General features: G+C 57.9%; 1 protein-coding gene across 1 annotated transcript; it reads right to left on the bottom strand.

The window, feature by feature from the left end:
* Positions 1-221: 221 nt before the first annotated feature.
* Positions 222-15,981, bottom strand: RPS6KL1 (ribosomal protein S6 kinase like 1). Its single transcript, XM_037031540.1, has 11 exons — positions 15,848-15,981; positions 14,227-14,514; positions 12,880-13,004; positions 11,843-11,935; positions 6,172-6,219; positions 5,693-5,825; positions 4,306-4,905; positions 3,791-3,880; positions 3,553-3,635; positions 2,085-2,180; positions 222-1,755 (listed from the first exon to the last, which is right to left on the bottom strand). Exons 2-11 carry the CDS (start codon positions 14,489-14,491, stop codon positions 1,645-1,647), a joined length of 1,644 nt encoding a protein of 547 aa, XP_036887435.1. The 5' UTR covers positions 14,492-14,514; positions 15,848-15,981; the 3' UTR covers positions 222-1,644.
* Between the last annotated feature and the right edge of the window lie 466 nt (positions 15,982-16,447).

Here is a 16,447-nt window from a genome sequence, read left to right as displayed (position 1 = left end):
TCCACCCCCCACCCCGCATGCTAGCACTTCCCCTTGGGCTCAAAGCTGCTCTGCAGGGCACAGGCTAGCATGCGGGTCCTCCATCAGCCCTGCCTCCTACTAATTAGTGGACTCCCAAGTTCACTGTTGACTCAGGGAGCTCCTCTGGGGGAACCTTCCTGTCTCCCCCTCCCTACAAGGTGGCTCTTGTTGCATTAATGAGGCAAGAACAGCACGAGTACTGACACCAGGTTTTATTGGGGGCATGGGCAAGCCCCAGGAAGCCAGGACCATGCCAGGCCATGCTTCTCAGTGTCCTCTGCCCCAGAGCCACACCACCCTCCCTAGAAACATGGGTCCCTGCCACCTGGGTTTGAGTGGGACCTTCACAGACTGGAGATTAGTGTCAGGGGTGCCACCTGGTGGTGGTGCAGACACACTGGAGGCAAGTTGGGGGCAGAGGTCTGGTGGAAGTTTCTTAGGTGCCACACCCCAGTGACAAGTGAGTCCTGGGAGGATAAAGAGTCCCCCCAAACCTGAGGAGGTATTGTCTTTGGGGGTAGCTACTTACTCCAGCTTTTCAGAGACTAGAAACATCTTGCTTCTGGCTAAAAGCTTGGGCAGTCATTCTGTGTGTTTTGTGATTCATTTTAAAAGTCACAGTAGGCAGTGAACTGAGTGAACACTCAAGACTACAATGCAAAATAGTAAACGGAAGAATGCACCAGGAGGGGATTCCCATGGGTTCAACTTAGCTCCTCCTGGAGGCAGAATTGGGGTCTCAGAACCATGGGGCAGGCTCTCAGACCCTCCCGCCCTGCTAGCTCTGTGGGCTAGCTGGGGCGGGGAGCTCTCCGTTCTGTTTCCAGATTGTCCTAATTGGCAAGGGTGTGCATTCCAGCCTCTCGCCCACTCCTTATCCCTTATCCCTACTCCCCACTCCACTTCTCTTTGCTCCTTAAAGTCTGAAATGACAAGATAGCGGGCATGGTCAAGAGGGGCAGCGGGTCACCCAGTCCCCTTCCTCTTGCCCACTGCAGATTTCCACCCTGCCCCCCCCCACCCCCGCCTCCACAGCCCCTGCAGAAGTGGCCTCTGGTAGAAGAGGCCCACCAGTTACACGGCTAAGATGCCAGCCAGGCAGCCCTGGTTTGAGTCCACTAAGCCTGTGGACCAGTATCCTGAGGTTAGTCTCCAGAGATGCTCCATGTTGTGGGGCACAACATGGCAGGTAATTAGTTGAAACGTCAAGGTCGGCTCAGCAGGTGGCCAGCAGTCCAGAGCTACTGTGACAGAAGGCGCGCTCTAACCGCCTGGGGCCAGGTCTGCATTCATTCAAGGCTCAGAGTGCACTCAACAGGTGCTGCTGGCGGTGGCTGGGGAGTGGACAGGTGGACGGGTCCAAGCTGCCCCACAGGGTGAGAGACCTGTCCTGTCCTTCCCCCTCAGCAGCGACTAGAAGGGGTTTCTCCAAGAGCTGGTTGGGAGACCCCTATGCCCTGCCATGGCAATTACTTAGGCGGCCCAAGGGAGGGGCAGAGCAGGCCGCGCGGCTGCCCTGCATTCTTCCCCGAGGGCCTCTGATTAGACGGGCTGGCTCTGGGCGACAGGTGAAGAGGAGATCCAGACCAGTCCAGCCGCTTCCACTGCCCACTCCACTCCTTCTTACCCCACCAGTTTGCTCCACTGGACAGTGCTGAAAAAGGGGTGGGCCTTGAGTCTGCTGACTCCGCCTCCGCCAGTGCCCAGGCGCTGGCTGGGGTCGAACCGCAGAAGCTGCGGAGAAAGGCTCAGTCGGCGCCCCGCAGGCCTGCCCAGCCCCACTGCGGAGACACGGGCTGCCCTCCGGGCACTCATCACCATGGCCCCGGAGACTCACCCCCGGCCAGTCCTGCCATAGTGTCCCCATGTTACCTGGGGACCGTCGGTGTGGTTTGACCACCAACATGGAGGCACCAGGAAACACACACACACACCCCCGCCCCGCACCCGCATCAACCACCTAGTCACCTAGTCGCAGGACGCTTGAGCACCTGTGGCGCTCTGCCCTCCCGGCACCCACCCTTAGCCACGGAGCCGAGGACCCCTCTAGCTGCCCACCTCACCTCAGTCAGCAGGGAGGCTGCAGGGCCACTGAGCCCCTCGGGCAGCTGCAGCTGGGTGTGGGGCTGGATCCCTGAGGGGTGGCTCTGGAACAGGGCCTGGGGAGACACACGGAGGGGCCTCTCAGGAGGTAATCCCCGGAAAGTGCACATCCCCATGGCAGCCCAGATTTTATTTTTCCCTGTGTCCCACATCCTGCCTGGGTGGTGATGCTGAGGCCCGTCGCCGCCCTCTGCTTTGGCTCTCCTGGGTGCCAGACTGCGCTAAGGGCCTGACAGCCATTCTCCAGACTTGCCCACAACCCTCAGAGCAAAAGCAAGTATCTGCATTTTGAAGACAGGAAGCACGCTGAGAGAGGCAAAGGGACCAATGCTGCGATCGGGGTTTGAACCCCGGTCCATCTGGCTCCAAACTCGCTGGAGGCATTGCTCTTTGGTTGCATTCAGGGACAGGCACTTCAGGAAGAGTATTGGAACTTGTCTCCTTTCAGAAAAAAACATCAGGGGCCCCTCATTTGGCAGCAGGCCAAGGCAGGATTTCGGTGAAGGAGGGAGGCAGGGCCTCTGCAGCTTTGAAAAGCAGGCTGTCTGTCTGGAGGTCAGGGTGAGCTGCAAGAAGCCGTGCTCCGGGAGGAAGGCCAGGAGCTCCAGGCCAGCGAGGTGGGGCGGGGGGGGGGGGGGGGCAGCAACGAGAGCCATTCTGTGGGACATTTGCTGTGGGGTTCCCACAGGCCTTGGGCTAGGGGGCCAAGCAGGAGGCAGCCATGGTGGCCTGGTCAGACCTGGACTTCGGGTCACACTGCATCCCCTCTGGCCACTTCCTGCTGAAATGCAGTTGGGCCTTGTCCTTGCTGCCTGGCCTCACCAACCCCAGGGGCCTGCGCTGAGTTCACTGGGCCAGACAGTGCGCAGAGGCCACCATCCTGAGCAAGGGCGTCTGCAGGGGAAGCTCTCAGCTCCTGGCTGACCTCGGCTGGACAGGACAGATGCCGGCCTGGATCAGGGACGCCCTCTCCTGTTTCTCTCCCAGAATCTGGGGGTCACCGCCCAGAAGGCTGTGGGGAATGGGAATCGAGCAGTATGGGGAGTGGCTGAGGGGATGATGATGCAGGCACCTTTCAGGGAAGAGGGGCTGTGTCTAATTCTACCCCCAGAAACTGCCCCTGACCCTCTCAACTCAGCTCTCATCCACTTACACTAACTTTCCCACCCACTACAGCCACTAGTATGGTGGGGGGAGGGGAGGACCAAGTGTGGTCATGGCCTGGGTGGCAATGGCTCCCCGTGTCTCTTGTGGCCTGTGAGGGTCAGCTGGGGAGGGGGCAGCTGTGCTGGCAGGACACGTATCCTGTGGCCAGGATTCAGAAAATCGGGCAGCCTTGGCCCGGACCAGCTGGTGGCACTAATAAGCACAGGCCACCCTGTGCTCAGTGACACCCACCAGGGCCCCACACCCGGCCCAGCTACTCACTGTTCCAGTCAGCAGTTCGTACAGCAGAGATCCAAAGCTCCACCAGTCACAGGCCTCGGTGAGCTCGGCAATCCCGCCCACCTCTGTGGGAGCAAAGCACACACATGACTGCCCCAACCTTGCCCAACAAGACAGGTCTTCCCTTCACTCATTCTGCCCCGACACAGCCCAAAGCCTCTTGGGCCCTGGCCCGCACCCCCCTCACCCACCCCCCACCCCCCCTCACCCCCCCGCTTACCTGGGGCGCTGTAGAGGCCGTCCACAGACTCCCTGCAGCACTGGGGCTCCACCTCGGACCACTGGCCAAAATATGTGAGCCGGATGTGACCTTCTCGTCCAGTGCATGCCATGGGGATGGAACGGGGACAGAAATTGCAGTCATTGAGCAGCTGGCACTGGGGAGGGGACTCCAGGACTTCCCCCAGGAGGCACAAGGCAGGAATCATTGGCTTCCCTAAGCAGGGCGCCCCTTGGGGTGTGGAGCCCTGAGGCCCAAGGGCAACTGGGTGCTCATAGGAGCTGCTGCCCTGGACTGATGGGGGTGAAGGGGCTTGTCTGCCAGACTCAGCTTTGGTGACTGGGCAGAGTCCTGCATGAAAAGGCTGGCGGGAGGCAGGGAAGAAGCAGGTAACCTCTGCCATTCCCTTGAGTTCAGGGAACTCTCCTTCTCTGTCTGTCGGCTTTGGGGCCCCCAGCTGAGGGGTGGGGTAGGAGAAAGCAGCCTCCCCTCCCCCCTCAGGCCTGGACACCTACCTGCCTGGTCCAGGAGCAGGTTCCGGGGGTTGAGGTCCCGGCACAGCACCCCCTGCTCGTGCAGCGCCTCCAGCGCCACCAGCATCTCGGCCGCCCACTGCTTGACCTGCTCTTCCCTCACACTCCAGGTGCCCCCGCCAGGCCCTGGGCTAGCCTTGTGCACTGAGGGGTGACTCTGACCTCTACTGCGGCCACAGCCCCCCAGCACCCGGCCAGCCCCCTCACGAACCCAAGGGAGCCTCCAAGGGGACCCCATGTCTGAGTTCTGGCCAGGTCCTCGCCGGGACTGGAGGTGCAGGCGGCCACTTGGGGCCTTCAGAAGGTCCAAGGTGCTGGTTCTGGCTGAGGGTTCACTTTCTTCCACTCTCTGGGGCCTGATGGATGGGACCTCCCTGGCTGGGGGAAGGCTCTGACAAGTCCAAGGAGGCCCCAGAGGGACTCTGTCCTGTAGGCAGGTGTGGCCCGGAGGCAGCAACGTCGGGGTCCGGAAGCTGAGGTGGGAGTTGGGCTGAGCCTTCGTCCTCTCCAGGTTGGAGTCAGGCCTGAGCTCAGACTGTCGGGGGCGTGCCTGGGAGAGCAGGTGGGACCAGAGCGTGCCTCCTGGGCCGTGCAGAGGGAGCGGCGAGCATGGGGACAGGGGAGAGAAGAGCGTGGACACCAGGTCCCTGTCCCTCCATGGCCGACCCTCTGACTTCCAGATCCCCGCCCCTGCTCTGCCTTCCCTGAGCCTCAAGCTGGCACAAAACAGAGGCTTCCCTGAGCCGCTTAGGGGCTCAGCCTCTAAGGAGATCCTAAGGAGATGTGAAGTATTGTTAGCATCCTTGGTCGGGTGTGGTTTTACTAGTGTGCAACAGATTTCACACATATATTTTTAAAATTTTTAAGAGAGAATAGTATAATGAAATTTAAGTAAAAGGAAAGGTGGCCAGGCAAGGACCTGCGATGACTGTTCATCATCACCAAGGATGTATACTTCATTAAGAAAAACTCTTCACTGTAGAAGGCGATCAATGAATATTTGCTATATGACCTAGTTCCTGTCCTTACAGCTTCAGAGCCACCATCCCACATGGCCACTCTGAGGGACAGGCACAGACTAGAAAGCCGGAAAAAGCCAAGACTGGAGGACATGGTGACAATGGGGACATCTGCATAAATGCCCTCTTGCCAACCTAGGATGTGAACCGCTTCCCTAGGACGCCCCTGCCCGCTCAGCACCATTGGGAGGCCCCCCGCAGACCGCCCTCCCCCCTCCCCCTTCCCCCCTCCCCCCTGAAAGGCTGTGCCCCTGCTCTGTGCGGCACACCTGGCACAAGTCACCCCCTCCCTAGGTCTTGGCATTTAAAGGGGATGGATGAAAGGGGACAGCACCCTAAAAGCCCCCCACCTTGTACATGTTCCAGGTGCAGGAAGATGGAGTCCTCACTCACAAAGTACCGCAGAAGCTTGGTCATGTAGGGGACGCCATGTGGGATGATGGTCAGCCGCTCCTGGCTCGCCAGGTGACACCTGGACAGGCTCTGAGGAGGGGGCAGGGCAGAGGTAGGAGCTCCAGCTGCAGGGGCAACCGGATGAGGGGCGGGAGCCCAGGGAGGAGCCGCTGCCTCCCCTGTGGCCCTGCCCTGGCCCTCACCTTGGTCTCCACCAGGGCACCCAGGTCTCCAGGGCAAGGGGGCAATAAGTGTGGGGTGTCTGGGAGGCTGGGCACATGCTCAGGGGAAAAGCAAGTGGCTTTTGGATTTGGAGGGACCATGGGCTTTAGATACAGGTTCTGGGAGGGGCGTTTCCCAGAGGGTGGGAGTTTCCAAGAGCTCTGAGATGGACCCAAGGGGAATGCAGAGTGGTAGGGGGCTGGGCGGCACCTGCCTTCACCACGAAGGTCCCTCCAGTCTCTGGGTCCTGAACCAGCTGCACCTGCCAAGGTCCAGGAGGTATCGGTCAAGGCACATGCCAGTTCCTGGGGTTCTGTGGCCCTAGCCCCCCAGGCTCCTCCATTGAGGCCAACTCATTCTGGGGGCAGGGCGGGGAGGGCAGGCCCCTAAACTGACATCAATCTTGTCCTGTTCATTCACCCTTCTTGAACTTGCAGGTCTAGCTCATATGCCACCTCCTCCAGGAAGCTTTCCCAACCCTGGGGTTGGGCTGGGGTCCCTCCTTTGTTCCAGGGCTGTCTTGGCTCCCCCCAGGGGAACATTATCCCATGTGTCTAATGCTTTCTCCTCGCTGTGCTGCGAGCTCCAGCAGGGTAGCAACCACAGCCCAGCTCTGTCTCCAAAGCCTGCACACCACAGGACGTCGTGGGCGCTTCGCACAAGGGGCAAGTGGTCCGCCCCACGGTCTCCAAGGCTGTACACATGGAATTTGCCTCCTCTGACCTTTTATTTGACAGGTGAAGATGCTGAGGCTCGGAGAGCGTGGCCCCAGGCCACCCACGGGCCCAGCCATGCCCAGAATGCCCGGGCTTGGAGTGCTGTTTCAGGTTGCCTGCCCAGCCGCCCACCCCTTTTAGACAGTCCTTCTCTGGAGGCTGTCTTTGGGGAGCAGCCCACTCCCGCTGCTGTTGGCTTTGGTTACAGGCAGCAGTCTGCCAGTCGCTGGGGTGGGGCCTCATACGAAGTTGGGTCCTGGACTGACTCATCTCGTGGTGGGCAGGGGCAGACCACAGCCACAGGAGAGGGCACTGAGCACGTCAAGGCAGGAAAGCAGAAAACTCGGGCCAGATGTGGGCCGTGTAGGGGGAGGACCCCTTGGCGGTTGGCCTGCCCTGCAGACACTTCCCGTGGCAGTGGGTGGGAGCCCAGCCCCGAGGCCAGGCCGCTGGGCAGTGGTGAAGCCTGCAGCCCAGGGTCTGCATGGGGGTGAGATTTTGGGCAAGTGAAGTGATTTTCTCATCTACCGAAGAGCAGTTACAAATGCCCCCCTTCTCTCATCCCTGGCTTGTTGAAGCCATAAGAGGGAAGGCCCTTTGTCAGTGTGAAGGCTGAGAATGCCCGTTATCACATTTGCCAAGACACACTACTTCTCAGAACCTCATTTTCTTAACTGCAAGATGGGGTCTGCTCTAGAGGTACCCCAAGTGGAGGTCACCGGGAGGACTTGGTTAAAGCCGACAAAGCAAACAGAGCAGTGACCCTCGCCTGCCCCCGAGCACACCCTCGATGACCTGTAGGGATGGTGATGCCGAAACCTCGCACTGGCCAGAGGGCACTTCCTCTGTGCTCAATGCTCTGCGCGGACTACTTAGGTTTGGTCCCACCTGCTAGGTGAGTATTACTGCTGTCTCATTTCATTGATGAAGAAACTGAGGTTCAGAGAAGTTACATTGCTCTAGTCCCACTCCTAAAAGTGACAGGGCCAGGATTTGAGTCCAGGTGGGCTGATCCAGGAGCCCTGCAGACAAAGGGCACAAAGGGCACAGAGGCAACAAAGGGCACAGTCCTCTGACTTCGGCACGTGCCTTCCTCTCGGGGCCTCAGAGTCCCCACCATCAGTAAACTGAAGACCAGATGGGGACCAAGGGCCCTTCCTGCAGCGGGAGTGAGGGGCTCCTTCTGACCACCAGATGTCTCTCCTCCAACAGCCGGAGACAGCCCAGCCTGGGCCCCGCTCCTTCCCCAAATCTGCACAGTGCTTGGGAAAGAACGCTCCGGGGTCATTTAGGAGAACAGCATTTCCCACAAGTCCTACACCCGGATAATTCCCCACCGCCCCTTGCCAAGTGGGATTCCCTATCGCTTCATCCTGGGCAGGACCCTACCATTCAGAATCCAAAAACCACCAGGGGAGATCGGGGAAGTGAGAAAGAACACGACCAGCACACTGAAGCAAGTGGGTTAAACTATATGTGTATATTAAAACCTACCTAGCTAGAAAGAATTAAACCAAAACATTAACTGTAACTATCTTGGAGTTTGGAGGATGGTGGGGAATTGATTTTTTTCTGTTTTAAATTTCTTCCTCTTTCAGGACATCTCCAAAGGGTGGACATTTTCCCGTTAACCCGAGCAAACAGAAAAATCCCCTTCCTCTTTTGCTCATTGCCATTGGGGACAGACCGCTAACTAGTCGCATGACCTCTGTGACCCGCACTTTCATTCCCTGTAAGACAATGATGAAAACGCCTCACTGCCCAACAGAACTTTCTGGAACCGTGGAGGAGAAACAGCTGTACAGTCCAATATGGAAGCCGTTAGCTCTGTGTGGCTATCAGGTCCTTGAAATGTGGCTGGCGCGGCTGAGAAACATAATGCTTAATTTTCATTAACTTTCATTAAAACAGTCTTATGCAGCTAGTGACTCCCATACTGGACTGCGCGGCGTGACGCTCTTCTCCCTGGGGGGCCTGGGAGGTCCTGCGCAGCACCTTCGCAGACAGCAGTGCGCCTGACCACGCACTGGGACTGTGGAAGGCAGCTCTGGGTGTCGGCTCTCGCCTTTTTAAAAGAGGGGGAAAACGTTTTTTTAAAGGGCTCACTGAGTTCTTGGGAGGTGAGGACAATTAAAGCTTTGGTGAAACACACTAACCCTTTCTTTAAAAAGGCCCAAAGTATCAAAATCCCAGGAGGGATCTCTCACGGAGCAAACAATCCCCAAAGTTTCAGGTCTGCAAAATCCCAGGTCCACAGTGGCCAGGCAGAGAGCCAAGTGGGCAGGGGCTGGCGCCGCCTAGAACAGGCAGCCCCTCCTCGGCTCCTCGCTGCTTCAAGGCAGCCTGAGCCAGCATTTCCAGGTCTCAATTCTTCAGCAGAAGCAGGATATCTGGACTTCTGTATGAAACCTGCCAACTTTTAAATGTTGCTAATTAAAACCAACAAAACAAAATAACAACATCCCTGTGTTTGAGCCAAAAAACCAAGAAGCGACTAGGAGGACCTTTTTCTTCCCCACCCTTGACTCAGAGTTGGGCTGCTGGACCGTTCCCTGGGAGCAGACCCCTGGGCATTACAGCCAGCTGCCCACCTAGTCCCTGACCCACCCCCTCTGCCTGCCAGTACCTCTTCGGCGCTTAGAGACCCTCTCCCAGCCCAGTCGCTCCTGACCACTGGGCATCTCAGGGGCACTCAAGGCTTCCTGGGCCAGCCCTCCACTCCTCCCTGGCTCTGCAACACCTTGGGCTGGCACTGACTTCCCGCCTGGATCTGCCCAGGGAGAGCCGAGGAACGGGACACTGCACATCTAGGTCTGGCTGCTGGGACCTCGGCCCAGTGTCCCTAACACCTGTCCTAATTTGGGGAAAGTAGTGTTTCTTGCTTGGGAATGACGCAGGAAAAGAAAGCAGGGTCTCGGGAGGGAGGTGGAGTAGGTAAACTGAATGCCCAAGAAAAAGTACAAAAGGAAAGGAAGACCATCTCAAGACAGATGGCTGCTTTCCATTTGCACAGGACTCAGGGTCCTGGGTTCTGTACACACGTGTCCTGGGTTCTGTACACACGTGTCCTGTCTCAGACCTCCCCCTTGGAGACTCAAGGTGTACATCTGTATTCTAAAAGCCCCCCAAATTCCTATAATTTAAAAAAAACCAACGTAATGTTCATTTAACTCACTATTTCCCAAACTTGTTTCACCTGGAAGGCCTTTCTCCACAGCACCCCTGGTTCAGTGGGGTCCCAGTTGGAGAAATGGTGGTGGCGGTCACCTCCCCAGCCTGTCCACACCACATGGACTCATCAGTGGGAAGGCAGGGCTGGTGGCACGGACGGAAGATGGCTGGGCCTTGCTGACAGACGGGGCCCATTCCAGGGAGCTGAGAGTAGCAGCTGGAGCAAGCTGGGGGATGGGAAGCCGGCCTGCCTCCTGACTGGCGCTGGTTACTAGCCAGTAACCAACAAACGTCTTAGCGTGTGCCAAGCCTTTCCCCCAAACTATTTCATTTTTGTTCCCACATCACCCACAGCGGGAGGGCTCTCACCCCACTGACAGGCGAGGAAACAAGCGCCCAGAGAGGGGAAAGGACTTGCCCTTGGCCTCCCTGTGCTCTGCTCAGATGGCACTTTGGCGTGTGCGGATGCGCACGCTGGCCTCCTTTTCTCTGGGGCCTCCAGACCCATCGAAATCCCCACATGAGTGTTTCAGTTACAGATTCCTGGCTCTAAAGGCCTGGAGTGGGGCCCAGGCATCTGTATTTTTGGGAAGCTCCCCAGGTGGTTCTGATAAATAGGCAGTTTGAGAAAGAACCGCTTCAGTGACTGCTCAGGCAGCCCTTGGTTGGGGCAGAGGACAATTGAATATTGGCTTGGTAGGCAAAGAGGGGGCCACACAGTAAACCAGACAAGCTCAGGGGAGGCCAGTCTTGCGGGCCCTACAAACTCAGAGACCCAAAGTAACCAACCACAGAGGATGGCCTGACCACCGACACTCCTAATCGAAAGCGGGTCGTGGCGAGTGGGCATGTCATAGGCCTGCAGCCTCCTTGGCAACAGTCTTACCTAAGCGAGCAGCGTGTCTTCATGCATCTAAGGTAACATACCTCTGAAATGTCAGAGCGACCTCCTTTTCCAGACCCCTCAGAGCACAGCCTCCAACCAGAGCACGAGACCACAGAGGCCCTCATTGTCATCTTAGCCCCCGCACACCATCTCCATGTGCTGTGTATGTCACTTGCCTGCCCTGTACCCTCTGATGTGGAGCAAGTGGGTGTCTCTCCGTTTAACTTTCTATCCACTCCCAGAGACGCCCTCCCGCCTCCCTCATCGGTCCCCAGGGAATTTCACCTGACACCTTTATGTCTTCCCTTTTGAACCTGGCGTGTAAAATAAGTGGTAAAACTGTCATTTGGGGAACATTTTCTCAATCCACTGAGACTTTGCTTCCCGGAGACTGTCAGTGTGGCTCAAATAAAAGTCACAGAAATTCGCACAGGTTCTAACATCATTTGGCCCGACTGTCTGTCCTGATTCCTCCTCTGTACCGAGTGCCCCAGGTGGGAGCTGGGACATCAGTTTCTGTCTTCCTGTCTGCCCGGGGAAGGGGTCCGACAGGAAGACCGGAAAATTAAGGGAAAGGGCCCCAGATGGGGTCAGGAGGGGTGGGGCCAGGAGAGAAAGGGCACGGTTGCTAAGGCCCAGGAAGGTGTGCAGGTAGTATGGACACTCTGCAGGGCAGGTTTCTGGAGATGATCATCTTCCCACCATAAGAACTTCTTGGCTATGCCCGGCGCGGGGGACTGTCAGCTGCATCCCTAGGGTGCAGAGTGGGTGCGGGAAGTGAGAGTGAACCAGACAGTGCGTGCTGGCAGGATGCCCCAGGCACAGCGTGTCTCCTGTGGCTTCTGCCTTGAATCTCCAAAAGAGCAGTTTCCTGTGCCTGAGCTGGAGGGCTGTGGACAGGGACTGTCTGCCTCCTGCCTTTCTGGTTTCCTTTCCAGGACCTGACTGGTGCGTGCTGGGGTAGCGAGGGATGGGGAGTCACTGGGTACAGCTGCTCTCCGGCCCCTTCCCATCCCCCTCTGAAGGACTGGGGGTAGCTGCTCTCTCTGCCCACATGTCTCTCCTGATCACACACACCATCTCCTCCCACACAGCAGGTTCTGCTTACTCACCTTCTCGATGACCCCAATGACTCTGCAGCCCCTCAGCTGCTCCAGGGCAGAGCTCAGAGTGCGAATGGGCCGGAGCCTCAGGCTGCTGAAACCCTGCGGAGGTGGGAGACAGGCCACACAGCCTCAGGCCCCAACCCTCCTCAGCCACTGCTTCTCACAAGGCAGGGGGCAGATCTCCAGCAGCCAGGGAGCACAGGGAGTGGGCAAGAATGGGGTACGGTCCAACCTCACCTCACAGGGGCAGGCTGAGCAGAGAAGCTGGGCCTGATGGAGGCGGGGGTGGGGCACACTGGTCTGGGCTGGCCACACGGCCCTCTTTTACTTAGCCCCCACCCAGCCCCTCACCAAGGTTCAGGGAGTTCTTAAGGCCTCAGAAACTACTTCTTGGATGCTCCATCTGCAAGAGGCAGATGACCCCAGGGGTGGGGAAATAACTCGGGAACATGTGGATTCCACGGAACCTGCCTCAAAGACCAAGAACCTTGCCTTGCAATATGCAGTGAGCCCAGAAGGGGTGTGTGTGCATGCGTGTGCACGCCTGTGGGCATGAGAAGCGCACATGCATTTTCCAACCCCTGTGAGGAGTGCCCATTGGGTCAGGAAAAGCCATATGGGAAGAACATTTGTGCACGCCTATGTAGGCGTGTGTGCGTGTGCACGTGGGGGTATTTGTGTCTGCCCCCAATGCTCACTGAGGCCCATTCAGACACAAACAGATCTGGGAGCCCTGGAGTACGCACTCATGAGAGCTTGTGTTCGAGCCATGTGAGGGGGTGGGGAGATGTGAGTGGACTCTGTGGGTGGGTGAGACTGGACTGGTGATGATTCACTAAGTGTTTGAAAATGAATGAACTCTGGAAGGTGTGGGAGAGAGAGGAAGCCAAAAGGAAGAGGGGGAAGAGGCAGCCCCGGGACACACCCTTGCAGCCCTGCCCTGCAGCCCAGAATTCGATGGCATAGCCCACTGGCCCATTGGGGTGGGGGACTCAGCCCTCTCCCCTCAGAGCCCTCAGGTCGTCGGGGAGGGGTCGACTCACCGTGCCGGGGCTGGCCCCGCTGTCCAGGGTCCTCTGCAGGTGGCAGTTGAAGATTTCCTCTGCCCGCCGCAGGTACTTAGTAATTTTCAGCTTTACAGCCTCGCATCGCTCCTTGTTGGGGTCGACTGTAGAGGGAAGGGGGTTACCAGGACCCACCCCTGCCCCCACTCTGGCCTTGCAGGGCTGGGGTTGTGGCTGCCATTGCCTGCCCTCCACCCTCCATAGAACACAGAGCCCATTTCTGAGGCTGGTCGGCGATTCTGACCCCATGTCTCAAGCCCCTCCTCTGGGTGGAGACCAGCAGGGTAGGAGGAAGGAGGATGACAGGAGAGGCTGGGAGCTATGGTCACCCTCACCTACAGCACTTTACAGTTGGGACGCACCACCTTGTGGGCAGCCGTCACACCCTGGGGAGGGACAGAGTAGGGATTTCCGTGCCTAGTTTCAGAAGAGGAGACAGAAGCTCATCTATGAAGCCCAGTGTGGAAAAGGCCGGAGTGAGAATCAGGATTGGAAGACAAAGGAAGCCGCAAGACAGGCTGACGCCCAGGCACTGAGGGGTCTCATCAGCAGGAGGGAAGAGAGCATGGCTCAGGGCTCCACTCCCACCCCGGCCTGGCCACTGCAGGACCAGCCTCTACCCCAGGCCAGAAACGCCTTCCTTTGCACTGAACAGGCCTCTCCCCTCACCTCCAGGCCTTTGCTGGTCTCTCTGGAGCATGGCCCAAGAGTCCAGCTGGACAGTGTGCCTACTGTCCTTCAGTGCTCGGATTAGAGTTGGACTTCTAGAAAATCCCCTATGCCAGCTTGCCCTGGACTCAGTTTCCTTCCCTTCACTTCCTCCTCATTGCTCTTCATACCGGGGACTATGATCGTCCATCATCAACTCATCAGTCCCCTCCCTGTGGATGCAAACCTCCAGAGGGCAGGGCGCAGCCCAGCCCCAAGACCAGGCCAGCAGCATGGGTTAATCACACCACCTCTGGAGCCCAGCTTTGCCACTTGGTAGCTAGAGAAACTTAAGCAAGCTATTAAATGCCCTGTGCCTCAGTTTCCTCATCTGGAAAATAGGAATAAAAACAGTTCCTACACACTTGGAACTACATGCAACAACACATGTACTGTCTTTTATTACCATGAGGCCCAAATGGGTTAACACAGGTGAATGAGCAGACACAGGTAAACCAGGGCCTGGCATACAGGAACTGCTCAGTAAACACTGGCCACTATTATTGTTTCACAGAGGCCCCGTTGGCCATTCACTCACCATGGATGGACAGACGAAGGGACGAGCTCCAAGTTGGCGCCCCCTAACCAGGCCCTGTCCCTGCCCAGCCCAGCGCTCACCGTGCATGCCTCGTAGCAGAACGTCCACACCGTTCTGGTAGTGGTTGAAGGCTGCCTCATAGTCCTCATTGACGTCACGTTCCAGGGCCAGCCGGATCTGTGTGGCTGCATCCACCAGGTAGTCACGCTTGGTCACGTCAGGTGCTCCCGAAGCCACTCGGGTGCGAATCTGCTCCAGGTACACATGAGCCTGGGACTGTGCTCGTGAGCAGGGCTGGGGCTCCTGCCCAGGGCCAGGCGGGCACTCGCAAGCCACCAGGCTCATGGCTGCCGCCCTGCAGGTGTGCCCTGGGAGTGAACAGATGCATTAGGGAAGACCCAGCTGGCAACAATATCCTACTTGCACCCTGGTTTCCTCCACTAAACATTCAGAGACTAACCCTCACCTCCAAGGACTGGAGGGTCAGAGCTAATGTGGATAAAGTCCTTTCACAGAGCTAGGTCTTTCCTAAGTGGTGGTAATAGAGTAACAGCATGCTTGGAGCTCCTCCCTTTGATTCAAATTCAGTTCAACAAGTATTTCTTGAGCACTCACTACGTGTTGAGCCCTGGAAAGAGCTGAAGATGTTCCAAACCCAGAGCTGCCTTAATAAGGCACAGAGCAAATCAGCATCTAGCACACAGCAAACATACAGAGCCACACAGTCTGAGGCCAAGGCAGGAGCCCCAAGCTCAGGGGCCACTCCTCACACTGCCCCCTCTGTCCTGCCTGTCCCTCCCCACCTGCTTCTCCAACAGACACCTCACTTAATCCCTCACGGTTGGATTTCAACCAGGACGATCGCCCCTTTGTCTCCCCCAGTGCCGAGGGCAGTGTGGTCAGGAGGGGGAAGTCCCACAGGGCCCAGCAGAGAGCTGGGCACAAGGCCAGGCCCTTAAAGCCTGTGGACAAATGAAATGACTGAGTGGCAGATTCTGGATAGACCTAGGGGAAGGAGGGCAGGCCCATCCCAGCCTTTGGGAGAGGATGGTTCTGGCCTCTGTCTCTGAGGCCAGGAGGCCCCCTGGCCTCCAAAGACCTGACAGCGGCTCCTTCCTCAGCAGCGTGTAACTCACGTGGCCAAAGGGACTGAGAAGTGGCTGCTGCAAAGGCAAGGGCTCAGAGGGAGGCCGGCAGAGCTGCCCCTGCCCCTCACTGCAGAGGCACTTTTGCCTCCCCAAGTCCCACTGGGAAGGGGCGGGCCAACAGGCCAAGGTCCAACCTCAGGCCACATCTGCCTCTGGAGAGAATGGGATGGGGAGTGGGGCGCGAAGGGACACCAACATCCCAGGGCCAGCGGGGAGCTGTACCCTGGCCAGCATGTGGCCAGGAGGTGGAGGAAGGGACTTAGTCCAGCCACATAACCCCGGACATGCAGCCCTGAGCCATGTGCTGGGGGTCCCAAGGCCGATGGGTTGGGCTGCTTGAGTCAGGCCCCGACTTCAGGGGCCAGCTCCTACCCCCCCGGAGCAGGTGCTACGAAAAGAGAGCCGCATGGGCACTCCCCGACTCAGAAAGCCTCAGGTCCAGCCCCAAGAGCGCTAGGGGCACCGCCCGCGGGGGTCAGGCCCAGGAGGCGGCTACCGGAATGAGGTGAGGGGCCTGGGGCGGGGATGGTGAGGAGCCCGGCAGACACTGTACCTGCCGGAGCCAGAACTCAGTCCGCGTGGCCAAGGTGCGGCCACTCACCCTTCGCCTCCGCGGGGCACCGTGCACCGCGGGCCTGGGCTTTGCGCCCTCCAGCCAGGAGCAGGCTTCTGGCCCGGTGCAGCCGGCCATTGGCTGCAGATGAGCTCATCCTCCGTTAGAATAAACCACCAATCGGCGCCCAGCTCGGCTTCTGCCGGCCCTTAAAGTCGCAGCGTCAGTGGCGCGGAGCGGGACGTGATGGAAGGGGCGGGGATTGGGAGAAGTGCGTAGGGTGCAGAGTATTGCTCAATAAATATTTGCTGAATGAATGAATGAGCTCTGAAAAATAAGAAGGAATTAACCAAAAAAAGTACTTGAAGAGGGCACTCCAAGGAGAATGTTCTGGACAGAAAAACTTAGGAGGCACTTATACATATAAGCGCCTCAACAAATTAAGGGAGAAAAATGTTTGTGCACCAAAGAACATAAAATCATTTGATAAAGTTTAACACTCATGAATGATACCGACAAACTCTTCATTTAACAAAATCTAAACAAACTCAGCCCTGGACCAGTGGCTCAGGGCTGGGGCATCATCCCATACATGGAAAT

The sequence above is a fragment of the Sturnira hondurensis genome, unplaced genomic scaffold (assembly GCF_014824575.4).
Source record: "Sturnira hondurensis isolate 20B ecotype Veracruz unplaced genomic scaffold, ASM1482457v3 Scaffold0021143, whole genome shotgun sequence".
In the NCBI taxonomy this organism is placed as follows: Eukaryota; Metazoa; Chordata; class Mammalia; order Chiroptera; family Phyllostomidae; genus Sturnira; species Sturnira hondurensis.
This window is presented reverse-complemented; position numbering and strand designations above follow the sequence as displayed.